We start from the raw sequence: 16,852 nt of genomic DNA, 5'->3' as shown, positions 1-16,852 counted from the left end.
TACAAAATCAATATTTCTGTTGTCCAGTTTTGCAGCGAAAGAGCTTTGTGCGATTGTCTGGGTATGTCGAAAGTGAACCTGAGGTGTTCTACACACCAGCATGGGAGGTGATTACTAATGGCCACAATCTGCAGGAAGGTAGGGCAGATAAGGTGCCATGCATTTTAACTATATGACCTTCTAAAACGTGGCTGGCTGCTATGTTTTCAACCCACTATTAGGTGCCGTAAAGTTGCCTGTTTTATAAGCATTTTCAAAATAGGTGCAAAGTAATTTTCCAAATGTAAAAGTCATATTCATTCTCTGCATAGACAATGGTACTGTATGTGCATTATTATTTGTTTGACTTTGGATCCCATCTCCTTTCAACAATCAACGTTGGTGTCTTTTAATCATGATCACAATCTTCCTGTAACCTTAACCAAGCCATTTTAGTTGCCTAAACTCAACCAGACCTTAACCCCCAAAAAAAGGAGGAACTGACAAGAAGCCTTTTCTGTCATTAAGGTGTGAGGACTTGATGTGCTGGAAACATGACTAGTTAGTGACACTCTTTTAACATTTACCTTTGTAATTTAAAAACTTCGTCTTGAAATAAACACGGTCCTGATGAACAAAGACGCCTCGGATGAGAACACCTGGATGTGTGGAGTAAGACTGTACGGCAGGTTTTTAAAAACATCCGTTTCTTTCTGCAGCTGTCAGTAAGCGAGGCATATCAGAACACATAAATAATGATAAGACAGAAGGTTTGACAAACCCAAATTATGTTTAATGTTTGCTGTGATGAATTATCTCACACTGTGGTTTTTTTCTCATACTGTACGACAAGAAAAAACAGGAAATGGTTTCTCCTGAAAGGAGGAAAACAAGTCCTGATATCACCAACAAACACCAGCAGGGATCAGGGAAAGGAGTGAGGCATGTCAGACAGTTTTCCTGCAAGGATAAAATATCTGGACGCTCTTACCGCACTTAAGAATATTAATTATCATCAGCATACATTTGCACAAACCAATTAATTTCTTTTCTTCTAATTTATTACTTTTTTTTTTTACTGCTCTTATCTTTTATGTTTTTGTTTATTGCTTACTTTGGTTGTATTCTTCTTCTATGTGGACATTTTCTGGTACAACTTAGCTCTCCCATAAGGATCCCCAAAGTTTCATCTTTTTTTCTTTTTATCTTAAATTCATCTTTTCACCAAATCCCCCCGGTCATCCTTCTCCCATTTGAATCGCATCCCTGATCCTCTATTCATTAATCTTTCTGAAAACAACAACAACAACAAAAGCCTTGCACAGATAGTCTTCTTTAGTTTTTATTTTATGTCCTCTGTTTCATTTTCCTTACATGATCATTCAGATGTTGCAGCAGAGCTGTCGGAGCACAGCACTCTTGGTTGCTTGTAATATCGGGTATTGGTTTTCCGCAGTTATTGTGCTGTCACTGTGGCTGAGAGCGTTAGCTAAATGACTAAAATGTCAATGTAGATTAGTAGCAGCGGTTGTGTTTATGCTCAGCAGTGAAGAAATTACAGAAATGTGTTTTAAGCTGTGAGGAATCTGGGGTAGATTCTGCTCGGGAGATTTATCCTGAACAATGTCACACATTCCCATGAAGTCACACACAATATGCACAAAGACAAATGTAAACAAGAGTTAGTATGCAATGCTCATAAAACACTCAAGTCTTGGTCGTTGGCCATTCTCACTCCCAACTCATCACAGGGTTTCCCCAAAAAAAGTTATTTAGCCCTGTGGCAAGTGTCTTTTTTATTTTTTTCAACGAGGGCCCGGAGTCACAGACTGATTAATTAATGTAATGTATTAATGTAGAGCCCAATAGTTTATGTGAAAACAGAATCGTGGACAGAATCGCAAAGTTGAGAATTTAAAAGCTCTAAGACAGATTCCATATGGTTCTATTAAAGCGTAACTCTCGCCAAAATTCAACCTAGGGTGTTTTGCGAATGAACGGACTCCATAGGAGGAAATGTCATTCTTATATGAGGCTCTTTTTTCAACTACAAGGTCGATATTGTTTTTCACCAACGACCAAACAACGAATTATCCGTGCATTTATATGGAACTAAGCTTTAGGAGCTTTCCGTCTTTACTCTCCTCCCTGTTACGTTGCATTCGGAGATCGACACTTTTTGACTGGCGAGATGGTAGCAACCGGAAACAACTGCTAAGGTGAGTCGAACCTTTCTTTTTAGTAAATTCTGGGTAAAAAAACAATGTTGTCAATGCTTTCGTTAAGGTGTAGAGCCCCTGGTGATACTATAAGCAAAGTTTCATGTTGTGTCGAGCCTTCTTAGTGTTTTAAAAATAGCTATTTTGAGACTGGCATAAAAGTGCCCCTAGCACTCCCATTCAAAAGGCAATTTGACCGAAAAACGATAATACAATAAATCTTAAAAGTGGCGCTTCCGTCCTAATTATGCTTTTAAACGAAACTTTGACTGGGGTACATTCACAAAAACACCCTAGGTTGCATTTTGGCGAGAGTTACGCTTTAAGTCAGTGTTAAAATCTAACTGGAGATTTGAAAATAGGACTACATCTACATTTCACTGTAGTTTAAAAAAAACGTCTTAAAAATACAGTACAAAATAATTCCCAGGGGTTTAGGCCTGGTTGGCCAAACAGGCTTGCAATACACTGGGGGAAACCCTGCGTCACATGTGACACTCCACACCAAGAACAATAACCATAACAATACTGTAACTATAAAAAATAAAGTTTTAAAAATTGTTACAACTCAACAGAGTTCACACCACATCTATAACGACAACGACAGTGGCGAACGATATGTTTCGGATCACTTTCAGAGCGATTTGATGAACGATAGAAACACTGACAGCCAATCAAAACCCATCTGAGTTTACAGCATGACACGGCGGAGAGAGACACTGCGAAGAGATGCGTTTCGCGGTTGGTGGCGGGATGTGACTTCCTCTCAGCGGGGCTACGATCCTCCTCCCCTCCCGCTCTGTGTGTTTTTGTATTTTTAAACATTAGTACTTTGAAAGTATTTCTCATGTCACAGAAACCAATGAGAGTGAATCTTGTGTTTGAAAGTTAACATATCATAGGCCTACTGTCTGTGTTTGTGTTTCTGTGCTCTGCACAGATCTAACAGCCGCCCGCCTGCTCTGATCCCTGGCTCTCTGGAGCTCTGTGCGCCTGTTTCCTGGAGAAGGCAGCGGTGTCTGTGCCCCAGGGACCGCTGGTAGACTTTTTTCTGAATTCACGAATACGTAGGATATTCCTACAGACATTCTGACGTTGCAGTGTCTGCTGTGGTATGTGTTATTATCAGCTGGAGAGTGCAGTGCCTGCTTAACACCACTGTTTACCAGTGGGGAACCTTCAGGGCCTTCTACGCCTTCAGAGAAGGCCTAAACATAATAATAAATAATAATTAATTTAATTTAATAATAATACTAATAATTAAGTATTCAATAAAAGAAATCTTTTATTTTTTTATTTCTATCTCATTTTATTGAATACAATACATTTAATACATTTTCTCTTATCTATGTTCTAAAGTTAAGCTTACTGTCAAGGTCATGTCCTGAAAACATGTTATCCAATCAGAATCGTCTGTCTCTATTAAGGCCCAGTTAGCTGGCTCATTCATTGGTTAGGACTTCACAAATCCCGGGGAAGGCCAAGCTATGTGTTTTGGTGTGGAGAGTGACGGGCAAATCGACCAATCACGCTTTGATTTCAAGTGGGCGGGAAAAAAACAAAAGATTCTAGGCCTTCATGAAGTCCGAATCTCTGCAGAGTGGTGAGAGCGGTTGAGAGACAGAGTTAAATGGCGGAAGACGAGAGTGACGTTGTGGCTAGCTTGATAGCATCGCCTTTTTCAAGGCGGCCTTTAACAGAAATACTTGAATTAATAAAAAACGGTTAAACCAACTCCAGAACTGGAATTAAAAGAAAAGGTTAAGAAAGTGGAAAGGCATTTCAAGACCGAAAATGATCAGCGATATCCATGGATGACGAAGCTGTACTGCTGGAGTTGTTTACTTTTTACAACTGTCAAGTCATCCACCTGGGTAAGCTGCGGATTTGTCAGCTTTACAAATCTGACAAAGTCAGCCCACCGACATCAAGATTCTGTGGCACACCTGCAAGCGACGGTCAGTTAGAAAACTTTTGGGGACACAAGAGTTGATCTTCAGCTAGATGAGCAGCGCCCACCTCCTCTGTGGAGCGGTCTTTCTCGGCTCTGAAGCACATCAAGACGCACGCCAGGAACAGTACTGGACAGGATCGCCTGGGAGCATTGGCACTGATGTCCATAGAGAAATCACTTCTTTTGGAGCTCAAATCAAAGGACAAACTTTATGACGCCGCCCTCGCCCACTTTTCATGTAAGGTAGGCCTATGTTATAAACCACCTTGATTATTATTTCAAGGGATTAAGATTACTGGATGTATTTATTGCAGAGGTTGTCCCAGCGCAAATTGCCTTTAATGCAATATCGAATCAATCAATCAATGTATCAGAAGTGTGCGGTTGGATTTTTGTTTTTAGAGGGTTTTTATTCCCCCCATGCTCACTTGTCTGTCCCTTTCCCTGTGGCGCATTCATTTTGTTTACATCTTTGTCATCGTTAATTAAAGGATTGCACTTGTTAAACCCTTTCAATTCATCGTACTGTTGCTTTTTTCCGCGATGATTTCTTTTCTCGGCGGTGATGGCCGAGGTGAAGGCCCAGCTGTAGTACTCACGGTTCGCCACTGCTGTTTACAGAACGTAATCGTTTAGCAGTGTGGATGCGATTGCTCACATCGTTATGGTTATGGATATAGTTATCGTTGTTGGTGTGGACGGGCCTTTATTCAGTGGCCCTCAGCTTCAGATACCGATGCACAAGGCACCCTTTAGCGTCTGTATGGGACGCACCGGGCAGAGCAACAGCTCGACCAGGGGGCTATATGTTTATGTACTGTAGTATGAAGAGCGACAATGGTGGGGACTGGTATTAAAGAGCAGAAATTGACGAGTTGGGAGTGAGAATGTGTTGGAACAGCTTGTCTAAAGAAAAAGCTTCAAGTGCTAACCTCTTCAAAAAGCAGCAAGACATCCTCTCACACACACACACACACACACACACACACACACACACACACACACACACACACACACACACACACACACACACACACTCTCACAAACCCATGGGAACAGTGTTTTGGTAAACAAGCCAGGATATTTTCTGGACTTCAGAGCCAGACAGAGCAGCCACAGGGACTGTCTGCATGTCACTGCTGCCAGGGAAGGTTCAATCTTTTTGATTGTCATGGTTTTACTTCAACTGACTTTATAGTACATGGTCCTGAATAAGATAATCAGGTTTCGGGACCCCTGGGGCTGTCAGACCCTTTCAAAATCCCAGGATGAATCTTTCCAAAAAGTAAAGCAGTTTTTCTGCTGGAGTCCAGAGGAAGCGATCTCTTTTTAAGGATTCTGACCAGACAAAAAGCCACCTCCACTGTCCATCACTCCCCCGACATGCCCTTCAACCACCCTTGGAGCCACTCCGTGGCGTCCTGCCCTGACCCAAACGTGCGCCCACCCCCATATTTCCCAGGACACATCGGCTGGGGCACAGGGCTGGAGGGCAGATGTAGGGGGCGGCGGTGACTTTGGGCCATGCAGCCGGTTTTGGCCCGAGCATTGAAAGGGCTGGAGATAGAGGATTGAGGTTATTGCTGACTCACGTCCAATTACAGCTGCCCACAGGACAGCTTGCTGAGCCACAAACAGATGTTGTGATGCTCTGTTGTTGATACTGAAGCAACACCGAAAGGTTGTGCGACTGATAAGTAATGCAACACAAAAATCTCCTTTGTTTTTTAAGTTTGTAGCTGTTGTGGAGATCTTTCTGCTCGGATGTATCCCGCATTATTAACAAAAATAATTTCTAAAAAATTAAACAGTGGCCGTAAACATGTATGATCATTATATAAACCCTAATGTCTATTACCATCCAGCCATCATACCATTTTTGAACCACCCAACACATGAAGATAAAACAAAATCTGAGTCCCATCAAGAGTTTGTCTGCATAATGACACCAATTAAGGTGCATTAGCAATCTCACCATATTTTCTTAAGTGACTATAATGGCTGCATCATTTTGTAATCACAGAGGTCTTATTCTGATGATTGTGGTGATTTCCTTGGGGTCACCCCTCCCCCCGCCTTAGTTGTATTTAATTTAATAAGGGCCCTCTCCTTTTAATTGTCACAACCTTTCACCCCACTGATGACAGTGACGGTTATTACTGTAAAAAGCATACGTTTTGTTAACTTGTGAACTTAGAAAAGTTGTAAGTATTTATTATATTTCACTTTCAGTTTTCTGAAAAATGTGCAAATTTACTTTTTTTTTTTTTTACTTGGAATATTTTCCAGTACATATCTGTAAAAGAAGAAAAACAATAAGCCTCAAGTACCAGTATATACAATTATACAGTACATGACCTTAATCTTCTTTTGAGCCAACACCGTAACGGAAATACTTTACTAATAATACTCTTGCATGAATTATTTAACTGGAAACCTTTAACGACTAAATTGTCTGCAGAAACTAGGTGGATGTTTGAGTTTCCATTAGTTTAGGGTGGGAGCAAACTAATGTTTTGAGCCTTGCTCCCATGTCAGATAATTACACCTTTAATGGCCAGAAATCACTCTCATGTGGCTCTTACCCGTCGTTGAGTCGGATCAGTATGGCCCGGTAGAGCTGGTGCTGCGGGCTGTTGGACTCTGGACCACACGGCTGGATGAACGGGTGAAAAGATGCCAAAACAAAACCCTGCTGGTAAAGCTCCTGCAGCTGGTCGGGCAGCTCCCGCACCGACGAGAGACGCAGCGTGGACGTCCCACCTGAGAGACACCAAACGGGAAAAGAATGTATGAGACAAAACAATTTGTATGTGGAATCACTGAACATTTGTGGGGTTTATTTGGACATATCTTTGCTGCTAAGCGCTGATGGTTGTGCTCTTGTTTTGCGGAAGTTAAAGGTGTTCTTGCTTGCAGCAAGCGGGACTTTTTGATTTCTGTTTATGAAATTTGAGTTTTCATGTTTCTTGTCTGTTTATTCCCTACTAAATCACAGCCGAGTCTCCAAAGCAATCCCTTTAGTAACAACAAGACTGTTCTCAGGAAAAAGACACATTTGTGTTTAGAAGCAGAAGAAGTACAAATCACTTTTAACTGGCAATAACGAGTATTTATATGGAAAAGTACTGTCATGATTCCTCTTTCCCTGTCGGCTATTCTTCCCCTTTAGCCTCACAACCTCCCTTTCCCCTCCTCCCTTTCCGTGGACCTTGTCATTGGACCCGACATTTGCCATCAGCTGATCCTGCTCCTCTCTGCAGCTGACCCTCGTTGTCTCACTAACCCTTCCCTAAATGGCTCCAACACATATATTCATTACAGACAGCCACCTGCCTTCTTTTTGCAGTCATTTTTTGTTACCATAGCCTCTATTGGAGGCTCTTTAGTTCTGTTCTGCCAGTGTCTGAATTAGTGTCTTCTTCCTTGTTGCACCTGAATTGGGACATTTAAAAAAAAACTCTTAGTGAGATTTAGCATTCCAGTCTACATGCAGCAAGAAATGTCCAATGCATAAAGTCTCAGGTGACTCCTAAGTAAACTGATGTAAGGAACACAAGAAAAATGTTCTCCTGCAGTTCTTAGTATCTGGACTATTCCTGTCACACTGCAAATTATGTAAATGACAGTCCTTTTTCACAGCAGTTAGCCTCTTTGATTGCTTCCATTTAATTTGTGTGTGAGGTCTTTATTATTGTACAAAGGTTTCCGGTACAGCTATACTTATTCTTTAATGATAATTCCCAACAGCTCAACAGAGATGAGGAGGAGAGAAGGAAAATTGCTTCACAAAAACAAAAAAGCAAACGCCACGTGAAGATTTGCAATTCAGATACCAACACTGATTTTGGAGTCATTCCCTGTTTGTTTTGGCAATTAGCATCATGCTTTTCACTCCATACCCTCAATCTTGGAGTTAATAAGAGTGGCTCAAAATCCAATCATAGCTGATTGCTTCGGCTCTGTATCTGTACGGCAGCTCTCTATATTCTGACACTTCCTTTGATTCCCTCTCAGTGCAACTTACAGTACAGCGGACAGGGGCCTGACATTAATGAGCTGCAATCAGCGAGTGACCAGCTGTTTAAAAAGAAAGTTTGGGACGGAGTTGCTGCGCAAAGCTCTTTCTCAGCAATATTTTCTCCGAGCCGCCAGCGCGCACCTCCCTGAGGGATGACAACCTGCAGCAGACAGCCGCTGGCAACGGCCTGTTTCAGGGAGCAACCAGCTGTGTGACAACAAGACACACGTAGCTTCTGTCAGGCAACATCGGCCAATCAGTATGTATGGTAATGAGAGTGGGAAGGGAGAGTGGTTTAGGTCCGGGAATGGCAGCAATAAGATTAGAAAATGGAGAGCTTGATAATGCGAAGGAGAGGAAAAATGGAGACGGAAGAGAGGTCAAAATAGAGAGTAAGAGAGAGTCCGGGATTGAGATGGGGCTTGGCCCCAGGTGCATGTCGGCTGGGATCCCAACAGTGCGCTGTACGAGGCGACATTTACTGCAGGCCAAACAGCTGGGGCGCGTGGGAGAGCGCCAACACAAAGAGCTGGATGCAAAACGAGAGACCAGGGAGGGAGGGAGGGAGAGGAGAGAGAGAGAGAGAGAGAGAGAGAGGAGAGGAGAGGAGAGGAGAGAGGAAGCAGAGGTCTGGTTGTCTGTACAAGCTGTCACAAGACGTGGGAAATGCCGCTATGGCTAATTGGAGTCAATGAGACCATACAGAAAGAAACGTTTGGATCCATGGGAAAAGTCAAAGTACAGAAGTTCAACGGAAGGTCAGAGAGAGGGCCAGTGTGGGTGGAGCAGACTGGTGAGACCATGCCAGCCGGGTTCTTTATGTGTTTGGTCTCAGGTAGAGTCAGCAACGCTAACAAGACTTTCAGTCAGGAACACTCTCGTCATAGATTTAACATTTATTGCAACAAATAAATATAATAAAATACACTTATGCTTGGCGCTGTTGGCTCCGCTCTTTATGATACTCCCTGGATTACCCAAGCAGCATGCTAAGCCAAAACAGAGAGCTCAATGTAGAAAACCCCCAATGGGTATACAGGAGAGGGCCCAAACCAAGACATTGAAAGCATTTTGACTTTGAACTAGGAAGGTGGAGGCTGGGGCGGTGGAGGCAAAGCTTTACCAGCAGTGGCGGTGAGAGAGGCAGCATTGGTGTCAGGGATCAGTGAGGAGGGAGTCTCATTTAAATGGCCTGCCCTGTGAGAATGGGCGGTAATTGACATGACTGATAGAAATGATAACTAAATCAGCAGGCGTATGACTTCCGTGTCCTGCATGAACTATCGCAATGCTTAATTTCCAATAATGGAAGTATTGTGTATGACAAGCTTGGAGAAGCCGCTGTCGAGGTGCGTTTGGATAGACTGGGTGAACCCAGCCCGATCTGTCGACGTTTTGATTTCGCCCTGCAGCTCAGGCTGGAAACCTGTACGTTTTTATCTATCCTGCTTCCGTTACAATTTTTCGGGGACCAATCACAAACTGGCTACCCACCTGGCACGCTATTGGCGGATTTAACACGATGGCAATAGAGAAGCGGCCAAGCAGCTTCTTGTTTACATTCAACAAGGCGGCCACCGAAGCGCAGCAACCCGTTTATGCCGCTGTCGCTGCTACGTCACTCGGATCGTTTGGTCTGATTGGTTGAAGGACAATCCAATTGCGTACAGTATGCCTGTTGATCACGCCTCTTGTTCAGTAGAAAATACAGAGCAGCCTTCCCAGGCTAATGTTCAATCTTAAAAGATTGAGCTTGGTCTGGTTATAGACTGGCATTTGGATACAGATTACTTAATATTTGAAAAACCCCAAACTGTAGATTCAGTATAATGCACTCTACTGTATGTGTATGATTGACTCTGGAAATGCTTTCAAAATCTGAATTATGAGTTGTGTAAAATGATATTCATGCTATACACACATTAGTGTAGTTATTTTTCCCACAGTGCAACCACGAGGACATCAGAGGCCAAATTGAGTTCAGTCAGTCACACACATTTAAACTCCTGACACCATGCAGCACGCTCTCACACATACTGAGTGTTGTCGCTTGTTTGATGTTAAAGTCTTGTTAATGTGTGTAAAGCAGCTGTGCAAAACATCTGTCTCATTCATTACATTTGGCCAGTGCAGACAAGCTCCTGCGTTACTGTGACCGTAACATGTGGATCTGTTGTTCTTAATACAATAGTGAGTGATTTATTGAGCTGCACATAACGTGCTGCTAATGTATGATTCTGCATGTTTTTCTACTTGTCTACTGTGGAGTTTTCTGCACGTCTTTACATTCACAGTGTCATTTCATACATTATTTATCTAAGAAGCCATGGAAGTGTTTTATTGCACATGTACTTGGGATGATTGTGGTGTGACAAGATCCAATGTGAATTGCAATTTGTGTAAGCATAATTGTATGCGCATCACTTATAGGCTCAAGACTACTGGACTCCAATTGAGTCCAATGTATTTAGTTTCATAATGTTATAATTCAATGCGTATTTTGTGTAATGCTTTTTTAATGTGTTTAGACACAGTACAAAGCATATACCAATCAAACCAAACCAAATCAATGCTAACACGTATGTGGACACAAACCTATGCAAATTGGCTCTGGGCACAAAAGCATCAGCACAAGGTATAAATATTTCAGTTTGAGCTACAAAATTTGACAAATTTTGTTTTTGAGTCCAATTTATAAACAGACAGAGAAAAGAGGATGTATCTGACATAAAATAAAAGTTCCTGTCAAGTTTTTAGATTAGGGACTGAGCTGTCACACAAAGACAGCGAAGGTACTCTGCACATAGGCCTACACCGTCAAGGCGTAAACGGCTAGGAGACTGTCCTCGTGTGTGAATAAAGAGAGGTGAAAAATGTTCAAGTTCAATCTAAAAGTGACATAGCTTAAAGGTCCCATGACATGGTGCTCTTTGGATGCTTTTATATAGACCTTAGTGGTCCCATAATACTGTATCTGAAGTCTCTTTTATATAGACCTTAGTGGTCCCCTAATACTGTATCTGAAGTCTCTTTTATATAGACCTTAGTGGTCCCCTAAAACTGTATCTGAAGTCTCTTTTATATAGACCTTAGTGGTCCCCTAATACTGTATCTGAAGTCTCTTTTATATAGACCTTAGTAGTCCCCTAATACTGTATCTGAAGTCTCTTTTATATAGACCTTAGTGGTCCCCTAATACTGTATCTGAAGTCTCTTTTATATAGACCTTAGTAGTCCCCTAATACTGTATCTGAAGTCTCTTTCCTGAAATTCAGCCTTGGTGCAGAATTACAGCCACTAGAGCCAGTCCCACAATGAGCTTTCCTTAGTATGTGCCATTTCTGTGTCTGTAGCTATTGAGGAGGAGAGAGGGGGGGCAAGTGGGGGGTGGGGGTGTGGCCTTGACCAACTGCCACTTTTCTCGTTTGAAAGCCATGATGTCTCTCTCTCATGGGTGGGCCCAATTCTCTGGGTGGGCAAAGCAGAGAAAGGGGAGGTAACCTTGCTCCTTATGACCTCATAAGGATTCCTTATGAGGTCCAGATTGGCCCATTCCAGATTGGCCCATCTGAGCTTTCATTTTCTCAAAGGCAGAGCAGGATACCCAGGGCTCGGTTTACACCTATCACCATTTCTAGCCACTGGGGGGGACCCATAGGCAGGCTGGGGGAACGCATATTAATGTTAAAAAACCTCATGAAGTGAAATTGTCATGCCATGGAACCTTTAATTTATACTAACAGTTGATCATTTTACATTTCAGTTTACTTTTAATGTCTTTGAGCTGTTTAAACATCAGGTTGGATTTTTAATCTGATTAGTGTCTTTGTAATATCTAATTTATTACAACACGTACTTCTTTCAGAATGAGATTATTCTTATCCTTTTACATTGAGTCTGCCACTCCCCAGCCTTTACACCTCGTCAAACCACTTTCCTGTGACAGACAAAATTCAAAGCTAAAGCTCATATGTGTGACATTGTTCAACTGCTTCGTGCAGGCAGTATAACACAATGGAGTGGCGTGCTTTGAGTGCTGCACTACATCATCAGGAATGCAATTGAAGGAAAAAAAAAAAGGGATTTCTGGATCAAGCCTGCTAGCGCCAATCAGGCGGCAGCTCTTGTGATGTAGCTAGAGAGCTGATTCAGTTCGGATTCTAACTTCCTCCCGGGCACAAATCCAGAGGTTCATTGTGAAACCACGAAAGAAGGAGTAGAGGAAGAAGAACGGGGGAAAAAAAAATCATATGCTGTCCCCTCAGGGCAAGTGAGGCTAAAAATACGTCTCAAAATTTTTCAATCACACTCTGTCCTACTGCGCCACAATGCAGGAGCTTTAGAAGTTAAAAGGCATGGAGGAATTTACACAAAGAAATAGGCCGCCATCGTGAAACATATTCTTTTAACCCACACACACACACACACACAACACACACACACACACACACACACTGGGCTCCTCCTCCCCCTTCCTCCACCGCTGGCTGCCTTAGAAATGGAATTAATCCTCCTGTGATCTGTAATTTTGTTTTCTTTTTCGTTCCCCCTTCGTTTTGGTGCGACATGAACACCCTGTCCTTTCCCCAGAGGGATGCTATTGCGTGTGCGCATGGTTCATGAGGCGCTAGATATTAGGTGGAAAATGAAACCGTCTTTGCTTGCTCTCTGATCCCCTTAAGATGAGTAAATAAGGAATGGTTTCAATTAGGCAGTGGGAACACAGCCACTGGCGACTTTTTAAGTTGGCTTTAATCGCTGTGTGAGCTGCTAATAATCTCACCCAGAGGCCTTTAAATACATAGGCTCTACATTTATTTATCAGACCAAATTTTATTTATCATGCTGTCCCCAGAGCAAAGTGTTGCCCAGTGCTAAGTTTCTTTAAATCTCATGCTGTTGTAAAGACGTTTACTATGCCCTGAGATCGTGTTATCTAAGGAGAATCTCTTTGTTTGCGCGGGTGAGAGCAAATTAGCTGCCGTAAAACTGCTGCAAGTGTCAATGTTGATGTTTTATACCGCGAATATTTAGGCCTTTGAAGCAGTCTGTGGTCGATACACACTGGCAATGTGGTAAACCTTACATGGCAAACTGTCAGCCAATTACTTCACTCAGTCTTTTTGTTTACCCTGGAAGAAAATTCCCTCTTATATCATCAGAGAGGAGCCCTAAACTCACAGAAACAAATCGCTTCGTGACAAATAATGAGAAAAGAGGGGCTTCTGGCTGACAACCAACAAATTGGTTTTCTGGAAAATTGTGTTAGCGCAGAGCCGTCAAACAGACGCTGCCATTAAACACAGAGGAGGAAACAAAAGTGGGGGGAATGTATGTATGAATGTATGAAGGGGGGGAGTGATCGCTGTGTCTTCAGGCTAATGGAAAGATCAGTTGCTTACTGTTCATGTTGGATGACAGGTCAGGGGTCAGAATAACATTTATGCTGTATGAGTTTGTAAGTTGTTAAAATCAAAGCCATGTCGTTTTACAGCTCAGTGTCATTTATGGTGAATAACACATCCAAATATGCAGCAACAACAAAAATATGCTGAGTGCTGCGGTGATGTAGCTCCCACAGCTGACTGATCAAATAGTGATGTCTTTTTTTTGTGCCCTTGACTCTCTGTTGATACAGTTTGAGATGTTTGCTGCTTTTTGCCACTGTACAAACATCCATAAATTTAGATTTATCTATCAGATCAACATTTAGGTTGAGGTTTTTTGTTATTTTAAAGATTATTTTTTGGGCATTTTAGGCCTTTATTTTGATAGGACAGCAGAAGACATGAAAGGGGAGAGAGGGGGAATGACATGCAGCAAGGGCCTGCAGGTCGGAGTCGAACCCTGGCCCTCTAGGAAACCTCTATATATGGGCGCCTGCTCTACCAACTGAGCTATCCGGGCGCCCTAGATTGAGGTTTTACGTTCATTTTTGACGTTGGACACAGAAAACAATCTCACCACAAGGTCCTTTTTTTTATTAGCTGTTTTCAGTGGTGAAATGTAACTTAGTACATTTACTCAAGTACTGTACTTAAGTACACATTTGAGGTACTTGTACTTTACTTGAGTCTTTTCTTTTTATGCCACTTTGTACTTTTTACTCCACTACATTAATCTGACAGCTTTAGTTACTAGTTACTTTACTTTTTAATTAAGATTTTTTGTAAACAAAACACATGTCGTTTATAAAACATCATGGGGGGGGATATACAATTTACAATTGTAAAACTCCATGACAAGTGCGCAAACTGCTGAAGAAGATTGTGAGATATGATCAAAAGCTCCAGAACAGCTATTAGATGGAGCTTGTGGCAAGATTGTTTTCTTAACAACAGTCAGACTGAAACATTTGATTATCCAGTTGCAAAAATGTAGATGAAAACGTGGTTGACAAAAGCCCATAAATGAAAAGAGTGAAAAGAAAAGGATAACAAAGAAGAATAAGGTAATTTATTTGAAAAATGACAACACAGTTTAGGGAGGGAAGGTTATTGAAATAGTCTCGATATACTGTGGGGAAAGAGTTCAGTGGTGACAGACAGGTTGTGTTTGTGTTCAAAGAGAGAAGGAGGGAGGGTGTGTGTGTGTGTGTGTGTGTGTGTGTGTGTGTGTGTGTGTGTGTGGGAACAAGCCTTTAGTTCAGAGTGAAGATGTAAACATGCAGTTTGAATATGCAAGCACAAGAGAGTTCACCTAAGGAGCAGAATAAATAACAAACACCCGTTTGTTTGTTTATCTGATGCTGACCTTCCCCACATGTCCCCACATATTTAACTGACTCATCACTGGGAATTAGCAGCGACCCTAAATTCAATGTGTCTTATATCTGGACAAAATCCAAATCTGATTTAATACACATAGAGAGCTGGAGTTGAAGATGATACTAATAGAAGAATATGAAGGCAGGAGAATCGGAGAACAAGGAAGGGGACAAGAAGAAAGAGGATGAGAAGAAGAGGAGGAGATCAAGGGAATGAAGTAGAGGGAGGGGGATAAGGAAAGAAGAAGTGGGGAAAAATGTTGGAGAACATTTTAAAGCGCCCATATTATGCTCATTTTCAGGTTCATAATTGTATTTTGAGGTTGTACCAGAATAGGTTTACGTGGTTTAATTTTCCTTCTCCGTGAACCATCACCTTATCGTGGTGGAGAGGTTTGTGTGTCTCTGTGAACCTGAGGGCTGTGTTGTCTGGAGCTTTGTGCTCCTGGTAGGGTCTCCCAAGGCAAAGTGGTCTCAGGTGAGGGGCCAGACAAAGAATGGTTCAAAAACCCCAATGAAGAAGCAAGGTAGAGATGGAGTGACCCTGCCCGGAGGAAGCCCGGGCCCCGCCTGGAGCCAGGCCCAGACGGCGGGCTCGCCGGCGAGCGCCTGGTGGCGGGTTTGCCACGGAGCCCGGCCGGGCACAGCCCGAACAAGCTACGTGGCTCCCATCTCTCCAGCCCATGGGCCCACCACCTGTGGGAGGAACCGTTGGGGTCGGGTGCGATGCCACATGGGTGGCAGTGAAGGTCAGGGGCCTCGGCGGACCAGACCCGGGCGGCAGACGCTGGCTCTGGGGACGTGGAACGTCACCTCTCTGTGGGGGAAGGAGCCGGAACTGGTGCGGGAGGTGGAGCGCTACCGGTTAGATCTGGTGGGGCTTACCTCTACGCACAGTCTCGGTTCTGGAACCATACTCCTGGATAGGGGTTGGACTCTTTTCTTCTCCGGAGTTGCCCAGGGTGTGAGGCGCCGGGCGGGTGTGGGGATACTCACAAGCCCCGGCTGAGCGCCGCTGTGTTGGAGTTTACCCCGGTGGACGACAGGGTCGCCTCCCTACGCCTGCGGGTTGTGGGGGGGAAAACTCTGACTGTTGTTTGTGCATATGCACCAAACAGGAGTTCGGAGTATTCGGCCTTCTTGGAGACCTTGACTGGAGTCCTGCATGGGGCTCCAGTGGGGGACTCCATTGTTCTGCTGGGGGACTTCAACGCACACGTGGGCAATGATGGAGACACCTGGAGAGGCGTGATTGGGAGGAACGGCCTCCCTGATCTAAACCAGAGTGGTTGTTTGTTGTTGGACTTCTGTGCTAGTCATGGATTGTCTATAACGAACACCATGTTCGAACATAGGGATGCTCATAAGTGTACCTGGTACCAGAGCACCCTAGTCCGAAGGTCAATGATCGATTTCATAATCGTTTCATCTGATCTGAGGCCGTATGTTTTGGACACTCGGGTGAAGAGAGGGGCAGAGCTGTCAACCGATCACCATCTGGTGGTGAGTTGGGTCAGGGGTGGGGAAGACTCTGGACAGACCTGGTAAGCCCAAACGTGTAGTGCGGGTAAATTGGGAACGTCTGGAGGAGGCCCCTGTCCGACAGACTTTCAACTCACACCTCCGGGCGGAGCTTTTCGTGCATCCCTGTGGAGGCTGGGGGCATTGAACCCGAGTGGACAATGTTCAAAGTTTCCATTGCTGAAGCTGCGGCGAGGAGCTGTGGTCTTAGGATCTTAGGTGCCTCAAGGGGCGGTAACCCACGAACACCGTGGTGGACACCAGTGGTCAGGGAAGCCGTCCGACTGAAGAAGGAGTCCTTCCGGGATATGTTATCTCGGAGGACTCCGGAGGCAGTTGCAGGGTACCGGCGGGCCCGAAGGGCTGCAGCCTCTGCCGTGAAAGAGGCAAAG

The 16,852-nt window shown here is 43.6% G+C and overlaps 1 protein-coding gene across 1 annotated transcript in view; it reads right to left on the bottom strand.

The window, feature by feature from the left end:
- rftn1b (raftlin, lipid raft linker 1b) overlaps positions 1-16,852 on the bottom strand; it is a 114,660-nt gene that overhangs the window by 53,618 nt on the left and 44,190 nt on the right. The window contains exon 3 of the mRNA XM_028580083.1: positions 6,738-6,915. Coding sequence (XP_028435884.1) covers positions 6,738-6,915 — 178 coding nt within the window. The remainder of the gene's footprint in view (positions 1-6,737; positions 6,916-16,852) is intronic.

The sequence above is a fragment of the Perca flavescens genome, chromosome 6, assembly GCF_004354835.1.
Source record: "Perca flavescens isolate YP-PL-M2 chromosome 6, PFLA_1.0, whole genome shotgun sequence".
In the NCBI taxonomy this organism is placed as follows: domain Eukaryota; kingdom Metazoa; phylum Chordata; class Actinopteri; order Perciformes; family Percidae; genus Perca; species Perca flavescens.
This window is presented reverse-complemented; position numbering and strand designations above follow the sequence as displayed.